This window comes from Liolophura sinensis, chromosome 7 (genome assembly GCF_032854445.1).
Source record: "Liolophura sinensis isolate JHLJ2023 chromosome 7, CUHK_Ljap_v2, whole genome shotgun sequence".
Lineage (NCBI taxonomy): Eukaryota > Metazoa > Mollusca > Polyplacophora > Chitonida > Chitonidae > Liolophura > Liolophura sinensis.
In genome coordinates this window covers 37031974-37048302 of record NC_088301.1, presented here as the reverse complement: position 1 = coordinate 37048302, position 16329 = coordinate 37031974, and the positions used below count along the sequence as shown (strand labels likewise).

The window sequence follows — 16329 nt, the reverse complement described above, 5'->3', positions numbered from 1 at the left end:
TAACATTCCAAAATGGGCTACTGAGGTGTCCTGAAGAAGAGAGGTTGGTTTTATTCAAAATCTTTAAAATAATCATCACTTGGCCTTTTAAGGCTACGTAAGTCTTAATATTAGACCATTTATAGATATACATCTCTTTATAACCTACTTCAACAAACCATGAAGTATTGGATAAAAATACCACCAATCTTAAAATATTTCAAAAGTAACAAATAGGTTCAATTATCACAAGTACAAAAAAAACAAAAAAACAAAAAAAACAATGCGTAGTTCCTATATTTTCTCATTAAGTGAAATCACTGTCAGAAATGCAAACACTCTCTAGTTTCATTAGAATTAGACAACATTAGAATATTGGACAAGTCAGAAACTTATAATACCTATCCAAGAAATGCAGTTTTTGGTTTATCTCAAAAATATTCTGTCAGTTTGGCATATTTTGCATAATCATAAAAACTGGAACTGCAGTCTTTGATGGATTTAAGTTTGGATACGATAATCTGATGAGAACAGCTTTCAGCCTCCCTAAGCACGTTTTCAGATTCAGATGCAAAACTGAGCAAACTAAATAACGGAGTGCCACAGATTCGTAAAAATTGTTACACTTTGCATTCCATCTGAGCATTCCACAATTTGGTCAACTGAAGTACTTTAACAATAAGTGAACCTCTTCACAGAAATGTTTGCTGACAACTTATTAAATGATTATGATCACATAAATGAAACATTGTACTTAAAACATAAATCATAACAAAGGAAATATATTGTATATAAAAGATATGTGAAGGGCAAAAGATTCCGTGAAGTCTTTGTCTTTTTGCACTTATTCTGTTTTCTCTTGCAGTGATGTTGCTTTCTCAATATTGCACAGTTCACGCAACTGTCCACCATCTGTCCTGGCAAAAACATCCAGCAGGCCAGGGTGACACCTGAAACGAAACACATTATGCACATTTGAATTTTAACATTTTACATTTAATATTCTACACGTCCACGTGAAGGTGTATATATCTATCTGTTATATTCAACAATTGTGTATGTTAAGGTATGCCCACCACAATATGTATCCAGCATATTTAATTATTTAATTTTTTCATTCAGGTTTAATACCACACTCAAAATATTTCACACAGTTTAGCTCAATGTGTATGACATATTCTAACAAGGTAAACAACCTTCATTCTAGACCACATAATCAGCCTTGTAAGAGTTCTTTCAGTTTCTTATTCTACCATTCCCAAAGACCAGTGAAAGGGGAGGAGTCTTGAGCATTTCCACTCCAAAGAGAAAACTGAGCCACCATTTTTTGCATTTTATTGATTAAGAGGCAAGCATATCTTGACCACTGAGACATGACCTTGCCAATATACAGTAAACCCAACACTCCACATAATACAAAAATGTAATGTTCAGTTATGAATAGTTACAATAGTTACAATATTATACACCCCATTTTGTTTTCCATACAAAACATATATATATATATATATATATATATATATATATAATAACAGACAGTCTACTCATGAGCTTTTTTCTTAATAAAGTCATTAATTAATTACTTCAACAAAATACATATTCTATTTTTTATCAAAGACAAGCAAAGGAATGGCAAATCTTCATAATTCATGTATCTTACTTTACTCAAGATAAACTCCACTTTCTTCAAAAAACTTACAGATTACCATTATTTCAGTATTTCCAAACAGTGCATTAGTAGACTGTATTATTTAAAAAATTTTGAAAAACAAAAAAAAAAAATAACAACTTGCCTAGAAATTGCAGAATGTCAAATGTTTAACTAACCTGACTTCATAACAAGCACCAAGGGAGGTAATTGTCTCTCCATCACAGCTGATGCTTTTCATTGGTCTGCGGTCTCCCTTGTCCAGCACAGCTCTTACCCTGCATTCCTTCACATTGATGCACTCTACAAATCCACATTCCGCCACTGCCTGGTTAACACATTAATGCGCATAATACTGAATATACAGCAAGCATGTGAGATCTCTTCATTATTCTTCACTGTGTCAAACCAAGCACAACATAGTATTTTTCCTTACTTTATTCATTGTGTTCATTACAAAATTTAATTAATCAACAAGGGTGTCCTTCAAAAGTTCAATATTGCACAAGTAAATTTAATACTTCACCCAAGTGAGTTTAGATATGAACATTAAGTAAGGACTGGAATGGCCTATCTAGCCTTATCATTGGGCATGGCTATATAGGCTAAGACTGCCCATTTGACCCATTTGTTTGTTGGAAGGTTTGTGCTGTGGTTTTGCTATAAGACTGGGTTCCGCCATCAAATATCAGACTGTTACTTTATAAGTGAGAAAAGTTCTTGATAACAGTCATAAACACAAATCAGGTTCAAATAAATAAAATACGCATTAAAGTAAAGATATCAGTATCCATACTTGTTCCAAGTTTCCCTCAATAAGTTTCGCAATGAACTTCATATGGGCAATCCTTCCACAAGGCTTTGAGTACAGAAGGGTGAAGGCGCCCTTTTCCATGGTATGCTCTGACAGGTAATAGCGGTTCAGGTCCACCATGTCCATGTTGGGAAAGCAGAAGATGTCTACCTCCAGAATCTTGTCATGTAACCGTACCCAGCCTGAAGAAAATTCAAGAATTGACAAAAAGACCAGGTCAAATTATTGTATATCATTAAAATATGTACCAGTCTATTTATAGTATACTATTAAAATGATTCCAATTTTGAAAAAGGTTTAAATCTATCAATTTTATGAAAGCTAATCATCTGAGCTATTCTAAAATCATAGCAAAAAGTTTATTGGAGTTTTGCGCGAAAAATATCTACTATAGCCTCCTAAAAGTGAGTGAGTGAGTGAGCGAACGCTTGGGGTTTAACGTTGTACTTAACAATTTTTCAGTCATATGACGACAAAGGAATCCTTAGAGAGCAGGTAATGTGTCTCCTTGTTGCAGGACCGATTTCCACTCTTTTTTCTAGTGCTGCTTCACTTTACCGAAGGCAAGTAAGCCGCCCCATCCCAGCCATTATACTGATACGGGTCAACCAGTCGTTGCTCTATCCCCTTCATGCTGAACGTCAAGCGAGGAAGTTATAACTTCCTCTTTTAATGTCTTTGGTGCAACCCAACCCCGGATTGACTCTGGATCTACCACTCCCGAAGTGGACAGTTTACCAACTGTGCTATCAGGGCTGGTGCCTCCTAAAAGTGTGTCTTCCATGTATATTTTGCTTACAGAAGAAAAAATTTGATTTTGGGGTTGGATTTTTTTAAATTTTGGAACATTTTTTGGCAGATCATTGGGATGTATAATAGCTATACAGATACACATCAAACAAAACCTAAGACAATTTGATCTCAAATGGCTGCTCATATTTATATTGAATAAACTGTGTAATATTTATTCTGCAATCTTGATATCCAACAATGTTTTATACCATTGGATCTTGTCAACTAATGTATCAACATGACAACTTTAAAGGTATTAATGAGCACCTGGTGGAAGATCATCTTCCTGGCTGGCTGTTGGTTTTTCCCCTGCCCCGTCCATCTGGCAACCATCCCCTGGATCTGTGGCTTCATCTGTAATGTCCTGGCTGGCTTTTGTGATTTCCCCTGCTCCTTCTCGTTGGGAAACATTCCCAGGTTCAGCCAATTCATCTTCAATGTTTTGTCTGGCCTTAACTGGATTCTCTCCTGTCCTCTCTGGCTGGGAATTGACACCTATGGGTTCACTGGATTCATCCATGGAATCCAGATTTACCTTTTTTGCAGAGCTAGATTTAGGTTCTGAGGCAGCTTTCTTCCTAATATAATATAGAAAATTATAAGAAAAACATAATCTGATGATTCAATACTGAAACGACAAAAATAGACAGTACATTACCTGTGAGTAAAGGCCAGACTCATGCCTGTACTGTTCATAGTGTTAAAATAATTCTTAAGATTGAAAAAGTTTTATAAAATGCGGCCCACTTTATGAAAGCTAATTATTTCTGCTACTCTAAAACAATACCCAAAATTTTATTGAATTTGCTGATCCTTTGCAAAAATGTCTGCTAATGCCTTTTTAAAGTCTTTCACATATCTTTTTCATAGCAGCAAAATTCTAATTTTCTAATTTTGGAATTCGTAACATTTCTGGCCAGATCATTAAGATATATTAAGTTTATACAGATTCCCATCAGACACAAACTTTAACAAACTGACACAGTTTCAAAAGTACCACTGCAGTGTTGGTACAGCATGGCTGTTGATCTCAAGTGGTTGCTCAGACAAGTAATTTTATTCACATTTATTTTAGGTAAATTGTGTAATATTTATTCCACAACATTTTACTGAAGTTTCCAACAAATCTGACAAACAAAATTATACATAATATATATATATTTAATACAGACTTACACAGAAGGCCTGCCAGGCAGATAATCTATCGTCATGAGCACTGGAGCATGTTTCACTATACCCACAAAACACCCAGCTGCAGTAAAATGTGAAAATAACTATTACAATTTTTTAATTCAATTTAATCACAAACTGACAAAAATATTTTATATACAAAAAAAAAAAACCAAAAAAAAAACTGACCTGTCTTACCCCAACCACATTTGCTATGATAATAGTGTCAGTGAAAGCCCTGTAAAAGCACAATGATCTGGACAGAAGGTGTCTTCATGACAAGAAAAGGAAAAGCTTAAAACTCTTAAATTATTCATGTGAATGCATATATAAGCATGCATTGCCAAGGAATGCATTCAAAGGAAATGGTAAGGCATTTAATTTCATTGGTAGAAGGGCAATGTTATGGAAACATCTTACCCACAAACCGTAAAGGGCCAGTCCACCTGTAATTTTCCATCGTGTCCAAAGCTTGAGCCATTAAGCCATAAGCACAGGCGAAGAAACAAGTATCCAAGAATTTGTCACCACAGTGAAGGCTCAAGATATCCCTTGGTTTGGAATCTCCTAGAGACATTGAAAAACATATAAAAAAAGAAAGAGGAGGGCGGAACAAACATTCTTGTATCTGGTTAAACGAATATTCACGTTCATTGAGGAAAAGTAAATCTGATAAGAACCCAGAATCCATATGTCTGAAATACCCCATGCATGCACAAATTCAGATGATAAGCAAACTGTATGGTAAGTTTCATCAAAATTGGGGGATTGGTTTGGGAGGAGATACATGGACAAAATCCAGACAAGCAGACCAGACAGGGTGCTTCCAGTATACAAACCCTCCTCCTGCTCCAACTTCGTCAAGGGCGGTACAATTAGCAAGAAAAAAATCGAGAAAATAGGTGGAATGATACCTAAGGCAATGACAATAGCATTTGTGACAGGATCCTTGCTGTAACTGGCAAACAACTGACCTCCGTTCCCAGTCCCTGTAATGCAAATTAACAATGTTGACGATGTTAAAGATTTAGTCCTAGGCTTAAGCCTACAAAGCCTACATGTAACATAATGCGGTCATCTAACCCAAAAGATGGAAAATCCAGTGTGTCTTCAGAATTAAAACATGTACAAAGTAAAAATTCCATTGCAACAAACATTCAAAAGTTGATGATGTGAAAAAGATTTTCCTCAAGAAATGGCTACAGTAAACAAACAAATGCGTATGCATATGCAAACTACAGATTGCACACCAATTTTATGATAAATCCATGGACTAACAAGTGAAAAAAAAGTAAATTTATACTAGTAATACCATTCCTTATACACCATGACTGATATATAGATATTAAAGACATAAATGATTATGCATGTGTATTATTGATGGGTATTTAATACTTTTGGTGATCCCTACGAAAGATCAAAGGGAATAACTGTCCTCACCTGCTGGAATCATGCCATGTCTGATGGAAGGAGACTGTAAAACTGTTGAAGAGGTCAATTCTTCAACGCCTTTATCTTTCATTGTTTTTCGTATTAAAGCTGCAATAACTTCATAATGTGTTCCGTCTCCACCCACTGACACCAGCCTGTAAACAGATAAAGGTAAGCTCCTGTCAGACAACAGACACAAAGCAGCAAAAAGACAGAATCTGACCTGTAGATCGACAACAGATAATGAGCTTCCTACTCACAAGCTGACACAAGAACTTTGTCAGAAAAAAAAACAAAATTATAGCTGCGGATAAACAAACAGACAGACACAAGACTGCTGTCAGACAAACACACTAGGAAATAAAGTCTGCACACAGACTCAAGAAAAACAGACAGGAAGAGCTACAGGGGAACAGACACAAGAATGCTCTCAGACAAACAGACACATGACTGTTATCAGACAGACAAAAAGATACAAGAGTTCGTCAGACAAACAGACATACAGATGTACAGAGACAAACAAAGTCAGCCAAATATGGATGTAGTCAAGTATACAGAATCAACACAGTTGTCAGAGAAATAGTTTTAGAGAGGCAAACAAGCACAGAGCTCGTTAAAGACACAAGACTGTTGTCAAACAGACAGACTCATAACTGTTTCCAGACAAACAGACACACATGTAGCTACAGGCAAACTGACATAGATTGTATACAAACAAACACTATACTCTTGTCAGACAGACAGACTCATAACTGTTTCCAGACAAACACAGCTACAGACAGACAAACTGACAAAGACTGTATACAAACACCCACTATACGGTTGTCAGAGGGACAGACTCATATCTGTTTTCCAGACAACAGCTGCAGACAGACAGACAGACATACCCCATAGTCTTAGATAAAATTCAAAACTATGAATGAATCATAGTCTATGATGAATCATGAAGTATGAATAACATGTCCAAAAAGAATATTTTAAAACAATGCATCTTCAAACTCATGCATTATATTATTATTAAAAGCACTTACCCATCAAATACAGACAAATCAATATTTCCAAGGATGTTGAAGGAGTCTCTCGCTTCGGCTGTCACTGTGAAAAAGAAACAGATAAAGAAAGCTTGATAAAATAGTAAAAATCTGTTCACACTCATACTTTTACGTTCCTTTAGTCAGAAGAGTGAATTACTTATTTCACACCCCATGTGATAATGAATATACAGCCCTTTTATTGGACCTTTTGCCTAATATAAGATACATGTATATGTACAGTGTGCAAAATCTATTATGTTCTTTTTAAAAATAACATAAATGTAGGGTTCTTACAGCACTTCACAATATATGTGGTTCGTGAGGGCCTCTGTGGCTCAATTGGTTAGCGCACTAGCGCAACGTAATGACCCAAAGGCTTCTCACCAATGCAGTCGCTATGAGTTCAAGTCCAGCTCATGCAGGCATCCTCTCCAGCCATACGTGGAAAGGTCTGCCAGAAACCTGCGGATGGTCATGGGAACTCCCACTCTGCCCAGTTCCCTCCAACCATAATGCTGGCTGCCATCATGTAAGTAAAATATTCTTGACTACGGCATAAAACACCAATCAATTAAATAAATATATGTAGATCCCAAATAAACAAGGTACTGGTAGTACATTACCATTGTAGCAAAAAATTATAAAAAAAAAACTGCTGACAGAACTTTGTTGTTAGTATACTGGTTATAACATCTCATGGTGTTGACGTACAGAAACAAGAAAATGATTTGTTTCGAGAAACTCGCCATTATCATAATTGCTGTTTGTACAAACGCTGCACATGCACCACTGTATGTATACCTTAGAGGGATGAGTGCATTAATATAGGTAAGTATGTAAATCACTGCTAAAATCAAATAAAGATGCTGTCAGTTGGTGTTTTCATTATGACTGAATGATACCTCTTTTTTTTTTTTTTTTTTTGCTCTGCTCTATCAAAATGAAATTGAGTAAGTGAGTGAGCACTTGGGCTTTAACTTGACTTAACAATTTATCAGTCATTTGATGATGAAGTAGTCCTTAGAGTGCAGGTAATGTGCCTCCTTGTTGCAGGATCATTTTCCACTGCTCTTTTACCTAGTGCTGCTTCACAGAGACAACTTACCAAAGGTAAGTAAGCTGCCCCACCCGAGCTATTATACTGATACAGGTCAACCAGTCATTGGACTATCCCCTTAACGCTGAATGCCAAATGAGGAAGTTACAACTTCCTCTTTCAAGGTCTTAGGTGTGACCTGACCCAGGAGTCACCCTGGATCTACCACCCCTGAAGCGGATGCTCTAGCAACTGAGCTATCGAGGCCTGTCAAAATGAAATCGAATGTTATTCCTGACACATGAGATCAGAGTTTCTGATATAATTCTGACTGTAATTGATGCCATGAAGCTTGTGCGGAACATGGAGCGGTGCAGTGGTTCCCCTGCTCCCTCCTCCATCCATAAAGCCGCCTGCCTTCATACAAGTGATACACTTGTGGGTTTTATACAAGTATAAATTATTTTCTATCACCATACTTGGTATTCTCCAGTAATGATTTGAGGCCTTAACCTCATTGCAGAACAATTTCTCAGAATAAGGTGATTGTCACTGTAGGGGAACAGTCAAAATTTGAAATAAGATTTTAGAGTTTATTTCTGAGCCCTGTAAATTAAAATTTTTACCACCTCCTCAATGTTATCTTAAGACAAATGTGTCAAAATTTCAAAATTCCATAGCCAAAAAGCAAGCACTGTGACAATGTTTAAGTTAGAAATAGAATCAGCCACTGGTCATCGGGATAGGCCCTACAACTACATGTAAATGTACAAGAAGCTGTACAAGTAGCTGTACAAGCAACTGTGCATGTAGCTGTACAAGTAGCTGTACATGTAGCTGTACATGTAGCTGTACAAGCAGCTGTACAAGCAGCTGTACAAGTAGCTGTATATGTAGCTGTATATGTAGCTGTACATGTGGATGTACAAGTAGATGAACATGTAGCTGTACATGTAGCTGTACATGTAGCTGTACAAGCAGCTGTACAAGTAGCTGTATATGTAGCTGTACATGTGGATGTACAAGTAGATGAACATGTAGCTGTACATGTAGCTGTACAAGTAGCTGTACATGTATGTCATATCAAAACCTGCTGTTCAAACCATGACACAATATGTAGGCCTAGAAGTGAGATGAGAGAACACCTTCACAGCATTCCATACCTCTAGACTAATGCCACATATGGCTGGAAGGCTTAGTGTACATGGTCTAGGTTTACAAAGGCATTTGAGATTACATCTTCAAGAGAGAAAAATAATTCCTATAAATTACCTCTTACATCTGTTTTGATTCCTGCTAGCTGGAAAATTGGAGCAATGTCATTTTTGAACATTTTCTCTGCCTTTTTTCCACCACTGCATGGGTTTATGATGACAAGAAGAGATTTGGGGCGTTGAGGGGCTGAAATGAAGAACAAAAGGAGTGAAAAACACTTACTAAGGCCATAAAAATCTTAAAGCCAAAAGCAATAAACAACAACAACAACAAAAAAAAAACATGCAAATAAAGTTGACCACATGTAATCAGCAACATGACCTACATGAAGCTATGAATGTTTATAATAAAATAAATATAAATTAAATCAATTAGTACATGTACTGAACAGATGCTTATCAAAAACATACTATAAAGTGTTGAACGTGAACTAACTAATGGATTAAAAATGCATACAAATTCAAGATAAGATATGTAAATGACATACACATTTGGCTTTCCTCATTTTCATACAGACTTCATTACTAAAGTCAGTATACTGTGCAGGGTTCACTGAGCATGTACTCATCACGAGTTTTTGCATGTTAGCAAGATGTTAATTTATGCATATTCTGAGGACATTCTTCCGTGTAGAATGATAAAATTACACTTTATGTGAAGCCCTGAAGTTAGCCAACTCCACTAATGTAGTTGAGCCATATTAAACAGGTGCATAAATCACACTGAAATTTGCTCTTTCATACGAAGAAAGGAATAGCAATACATGTGTAAGATCGTAACCAGAAACATATACAACAAAAATACCCTAAAAAAATACAAAATTTTCACCTGTCCTATGAAGGTGGTCAGTCAAGGTGATAACCCACTCCTCACAGAGACTGGACGGGCCATGGAGGGTAACATTATCAACACAGTACTGGAAATCTGGCTCACTAAGCCGGCGGACAAAGTAGATGACAAGTTTGGTTGGAGCATTTTCAGCATGACTTGTCTCATCTCCCATGTCGTCTGGTTCAGCTAACACTCTTAAAACCCAAGATATTCGGACTTCTTCTTCTAAGGAAGTAAACAATGAAAATGGTGACATACAAACTCGTAAAGAAAGTAATAAATAAGATATAAGTGAAATGAAATTAAGCAGGAGTTATCAATATTAAACCTCCATTTTTTTCATCTTTTGTATCATCATGCTCTTTCTATCTTCATATATTTTAATTAGTTAATTAATTAAATAACTGAATTGCATTAATCACAGCATATCTGTAATCATTAAAATTCACAAAAGATTTTTCTCTTACCCATAGACCTTCAGAAATCTTACAACTGAATAACCAATTACATATGTGTCTACACATAATACTGACATGTTTCAGTCAACACTAATTGGAATGTTCAGTCAGAAAAATACAGGAGAGGAAAAGAGAATTTTTAAGAGGACGTGACTATGATCTCTGCAATCCTGTTGTTGAATGTTGCTATAATATTTATTCCTTTGCAATAACCTAGAGATTTCATATCCACCATTACTTTTCATTGTAAAATTTACGCATTTTTCAGTTACTCTATGAGAATAATGTATGTTTTAAAACTTTAACGATTTTAAAAAATTTATTATGAATGCCTGTCCATATGGGGTGTGTGTATATGTCTGTGAGAATAGCATAAAACAAACATGATCATCTAACTGGCCTGTTACAACTGACATACATGTGGGCTGCATGCATTTTTCATTCCTTTTGGGTGGAAATGCATAATGATATTAGTCAAATATCAAGCTTCTGTAATTGACATTCCTGTGGTGTTATCTAGGACACTGGGTTGTTAAATGCATATGGATGTATTCTACTGTAGTGTACCGGAAAATGTCACCATACATCTACAGACTCCATCTATACAGTATCTCCTCAGATTGTGTAACTAACCGGGAGGAAGCAACAAATGGCTAACTATCACCTCCTATGAACTCTGAACTTCCCCAAAGGTCACTACACTGGAATGTATTTAATGTTCATCCGATCAAATTTCTAAAGCACTTTAAAATTATAGGTCAGCAATAAAGGCTGGCTGTAAGGATAATCAGACGATTGGCTGAGGAACATTGACACTTAACTTCCACATGTGTTCATGAGAAACAGTCACTGGAGTTAAATTACCACCCAAAGCAGTTCAGCAGCTCCAAATGGGGCGCACAATCACAGCCCCACATGGCTACAGGCACATATCCATTACTCATTTGATTACTGGTACATGTACCACTGTACCTTTATAGTTACGTTTTTTGATTCTTCACACACTGTGCATTGAGAGAAATTAAGTTTACAATGTAAATGAAGAATTTAAAACAGTGATGTACAAATATTGTTGAATCCTGGTCATTCTGAATCCCCAGTCATCAATGCATTATTGCTGAAATTTTAACCTTTCGATTTACAGCTTTAAATAACTTAAATAAAATGCAAAAAGGTTTGAAAGTTTTCAGAGTTCATTTGTTAAAACCAATAAAATTAAAATGTTAGTTTGTGTGTTTTTCTCCATTTATTGAAAACAGGGATATTTTCAGTACTGATACATAGGATGATCTGAGCCCACTAGTACTTAAGATAATCCTACAATACATTGGTAAGGAAAATGTTTTTTCTTCCCAATGAGCCATGACATGGCATTAAATTTGTACTTAATTACCGCAAAAATGAGCTCTGCAAATGAAATTTATGTATAACCCTCAGATCAGAACACTTACTTGATATACATCCAGCTTGACCATAATGAATTTTATTGTGTATAAGACAATTCCTCTTTCAAATTTCTGGTTTCAAGTTTAGTTCACTCCCCTGGCCCTCACATAGCAGAGGCTTAATGAAGGTTAAATAACCAATTTACACATTCTGACTAGAACTTTATAGCGGAACCAATTAAAGATGTAGTAGGTGTGACTCCTCAGATCAGCTCATTCTCAATCAAAGCTGTGCATTCTTTGCAGGAAAAATCATTGCTTGAACAAAACTCTCCATTACAAGTACACAATGGCAGAAGGGAAACAAATGTGTGTATGTAAGTATTCTTGGGATTTTATAGCGCACTTAACAATGTTTCAATCTTGTGACAAGGAATCATTAGGTGTGTGTACATATACTGTGTCTTCTTGCGGCAAGTCTATGCTGCCAAAGTGGTGCCGTCTCTGAAGTATCATGCCAAAGATACCAGACATGACAACCCATCCGGTGATATTATACCAACACCAGGCCAACCAGTCCTATTGCTTTAACCACTCAGTGCTGACAGTTGTCAGCAACAAGGCAAATGAAATATCTCTTTCAATAGTGCTATGGTGTATGTAAGATGATGACGCAGTTTTGAAAGAGATTCTACATATTCAAGATATGGAAATGCCTTTCATCATTTAAAACTGATTTTCCTATCTTTTCCCACTTATTCTGATGAACAAAAATACATCAGAAAAAGATTTACATGAAAAAAAAATGAAACGTTTCTCTTGTAAGTGAAGGAAATCTTATCTTCACCCTGTTGACGGTAAATGAGCACACAAAATGATATGCAAAAGAAAAAAAAAAATAATAAAAATTATAAAATACTGAATACACATCATGATCTACTATACCCATGACGATAATGAAGATGATTACAGGGTGCTTGTTTCACCTGAAGTTTAGCAATTTTCAAATGACACATTTTACTAGATTCTGACTGATACACCCACATGATACATGTAAGTTACCTAAAGAGATTTTTTGTGAAGCTTCATTCATTTCATTTGAGATAAACTTAAGTGCTGGAATCTATATGGTATCATTTTAAAGCCTCTGAAAGTGGTACCAAACTGTAGGTGAAATATAGCATACTATACTCATGCAGATTATTACTATTATGGTGGGCTTGTAGCCAGAAATCTTTGTTTATTATTATTACTGAAACAGAAGAAAGACTGCTAACTATAAAAATTACCTGTGTGCGCAACTATATCCTTTCCTTCTGGAGGAGGTGACTGCCATTTCCAGCTAAGGCTGTCTGCTCGCAGCATTAACTCACATTCTAACTCAAAGGAGACTTTTTTGACAGTTTCAAATAACCTGAACTGTGACTGCTTTATTATACTCGAGTCAGTTGAATCAGCCATTGACAGTCAGTTGTTTTTATGCAGTAAAATGCTCGTCGTATGCTTTCAAATCTCTTCTGTTACACTTAGTAAGATACTGTCATTTCCAAGAGAATTAGTACATACACAACTTGCCTGTGGTAGCTTTAATTACGTGTGAAATCTTGCAAATCACAATATCAAATGTGTGGAATACACCTTGATGTTACTTTTTTATTTATGGTTTAACAAGAGGTCAAAATTAAATTTTTCGTTTCTTGGCATATGACAAGAATACAGGACAGGGTCACTCATCTGCGATCTTGGTACTCCAGCAGCCTACAAAGAAAAAAAAAAAATAATAAATAAAACAATTGGTATGCCCAGCTTAGGTGCTATGCTAAAGCCTGTCAAGCTGAACCTGTATGAGCTAAATGCTATTATTAAAAGTCACAGTGACAAATACCTATCTCAGATAATTACACTCATTTTATTTTGAAGCAGATTTAAAAACATGACACTATAGGCTTAAAAGAGCACATTTTTTTCTATTTGGTGGTGCCTGCTGCATAATTTTGTGATTTTTCCTCGGCATACATGTAAAGCCTGAAAACAGCAAAGCTGGCATAAATCATTAAGTCCATGACGTCTTTCAACTTTAACATCCTGTAATTTATGTTAGTGGTGTGTAGCCTCTCAGCCAATGAGAGTCGTTAAAACTGCCGCCTTGTTCTTGTAAACTAGGAAACCTACGTCCAACATTAATGAATCTCACTAATGTACTAAACTCAATTAAATAAAGTATTACACATGTACATTTACCATCTTAAGGGGCCTGGCAAGTGTCCCTGCCTGCATGCAGACCTATTGTGATGTACACTTTTGCTCCCTGAGTTTCCTTCGAAATTAGGGTGTCATTTTCCACTATTTCATGCATTTTTCCAGCGTTAACTTCATCAGAACAGCATGTCCGAGAAGAAACAGATACCCCCTGCCTAAAGTATGCAGAAAACGCCCCAGACACACAAAACAGAATGAAGTTAATCAGTTGTTATGGATTCCATGCAGGCATACTGTACTGAAGAGAGCACAAGTGTTTTGCAGCCATAAAAAAAAATGAAAAGAAATATATTACTTGTATCACAAACTCTTTGCACAGGTGGACTAGACTGTATCAAGATTCAAACATCAGGTGAAAAAAAAATAGACATAAATATAAATTTAGGATATTCCATAAGAAGTTGTCAGATCAGCTGCCAATTAAGAGAGACATAAAAAAAAATGTATACTTCTGAAATATAACTATGGGAATAGGTAATGAATTAGCATTTCTATGTGATACAAATGTGTAGCTTTGTTTAATGCACATGTCAGTATGACCTGCATTATAGCACGTACACAACCATACTGTACATGATTATACACAGAGCTTGTTGGATATGATAACTTAGCTCGGACTATATATAGTATAACATGTATAATATTCTGGATTGTGAGTACAAATATATACTCTCAGTGAACTCTGAAATTACCATGAAAACTGCTGGTCGAAAGTGTTGCTTGAAAAGTTGTTTAGCTTGAATTCTAATACTGTTCCCATCCTTCATCCATTGACATAAGGGAAGTACAGTCTGGCCATACATATTAATTAATTCACTTTAATAGGCAACAGAACTGTACGAGACCAAACTGCGCATTATTTCGAAACATATGGCAGACTGACAACATGAATAGGTTGTGCCTGAAGTCTTCTAGTTTGAGAACTTTAGGCAGTAACTTAAATGCACAATAATAATTCAGAAATCCAAGCACCTAGTACCATAATATACACACCTAATGATGCATGTTAGAGAGGCCAGACGCATATTAATGCATGTGCCTTCATCTTACTACAGATTCGACCTGTATGATTTTGTGGCGGTGTTGTCATGCCATATGCACAATTAATTATAGGCCTAACAACTAGATTCATTCTGAATATTAAATACTGACTACTTATTTTTCGTCACTAGTACATTACAACCATTTCAGTGTAAACTATAGTTAGGCATGGTTGCACAAATACACATACATATACGTATCCTTAAACTAAATCAATGAACTCCCCACTTCTAGAACATGGAAATTTTAGCCTAGCCCAAACACACATGATATACGCTGTAGCTGTAGCTCATTAGCCGTTCTCTTTACAGGCGCTACATACGGGAACATGTAGTTTACTAAACCAGGACGCAAGCCAAGTGGAAGCCAAATTCATTACCGCTATATATCTGTCATAATTAACAGTTGAAGAAAATACCAACACTTTGTTTCATGACCTCATCCAAGTGAAGGATTTCAGTATATATGCCTTCTTGTCTTACTGTACAAGCATATGCCGCCATGTTATATTTGACAGACATGACCCGACCTTGACCTTGCGAAGGTCGTCTGCAGGGAAACTGTACCTTAAAATGTCCAAAAAGACGGAACACCAAGATAGTATTCTTACCTCCCACACTTAAATGGAAGTGTTACTCGGCATTCTTAAATCATTTTCTGGACCTCAACCACTCGCAAATAATAAAAATTAATAAATGCAAAATTAAGTGTGAAGTCAAACTATGAAAAGGTAAATAAAAAATGAACGATGTTATATCATTTTCCTCGAATTTGAGCAACTGCATAAGTAACAATGCGATTAGCTTTCAAGAGAATACATTCATAACGTTTACCACAAATCTTGATCTGCGACTTTTTGTTCACTCTTGTGATCAGGAGGTGATAAAATATAAGATAAGAACATGAACTTTATAGTAGAATTTCGACACAAATTGCGTCACTGGGAGTTATGACATCTTTCATTTTGATAACAGTATCTCTAAGGTACATCATGTAAACTTATCAGAATTGAATCCATGATATGGCCAAAATAGACACAATATAGAGAATTTTGCCAAGGCACCTGAGGAAAACAAGGAAAGGTGGAGAAAAACCAGACAGGCATAACATGAATGTTGTATACAGCTATAGACCTACGTGTTTTATTCGCCTATCCATGTTATATTTATTGTTGCTTTGTTTGTTGCCCAGGAAAAAAAACATCTAAAGCTATCCTGGAACCAGTTGGAGCGTCGT

At 36.0% G+C, this 16329-nt stretch overlaps 1 protein-coding gene across 3 annotated transcripts; it reads right to left on the bottom strand.

Annotated features, from left to right (window-relative positions):
* Positions 1-275: 275 nt before the first annotated feature.
* On the bottom strand, positions 276-15599 carry LOC135471257 (ceramide kinase-like). 3 transcript variants are annotated; one of them, XM_064750414.1, is made up of 14 exons: positions 15516-15553; positions 14035-14207; positions 13083-13551; positions 9948-10175; positions 9177-9305; positions 6866-6929; positions 5844-5989; positions 5318-5392; positions 4824-4970; positions 4410-4485; positions 3501-3811; positions 2424-2623; positions 1807-1955; positions 276-929 (listed from the first exon to the last, which is right to left on the bottom strand). In XM_064750414.1, exons 3-14 carry the CDS (start codon positions 13252-13254, stop codon positions 824-826), a joined length of 1803 nt encoding a protein of 600 aa, XP_064606484.1. In that variant the 5' UTR covers positions 13255-13551; positions 14035-14207; positions 15516-15553; the 3' UTR covers positions 276-823. The 3 variants fall into 3 exon arrangements, with proteins under 3 accessions (XP_064606484.1, XP_064606483.1, XP_064606485.1); XM_064750413.1 differs by lacking the exon at positions 14035-14207 and having other exon boundaries at positions 15516-15599; XM_064750415.1 differs by lacking the exons at positions 14035-14207; positions 15516-15553 and having other exon boundaries at positions 13083-13725.
* Between the last annotated feature and the right edge of the window lie 730 nt (positions 15600-16329).

Bases quoted from the DNA above. Each gene is read 5' to 3' on its own strand.
- LOC135471257 (XM_064750413.1), bottom strand. From the start codon at position 13,254: ATGGCTGATTCAACTGACTCGAGTATAATAAAGCAGTCACAGTTCAGG. The intron at 9,306-9,947 runs GTGAAAATTTTG...TCTTCATTTCAG, and splicing joins TGACCACCTTCATAGGACAG to CCCCTCAACGCCCCAAATCT. The intron at 3,812-4,409 runs GTAAGTCTGTAT...ATATTATATTAG, and splicing joins CTGCCTGGCAGGCCTTCTGT to GAAGAAAGCTGCCTCAGAAC.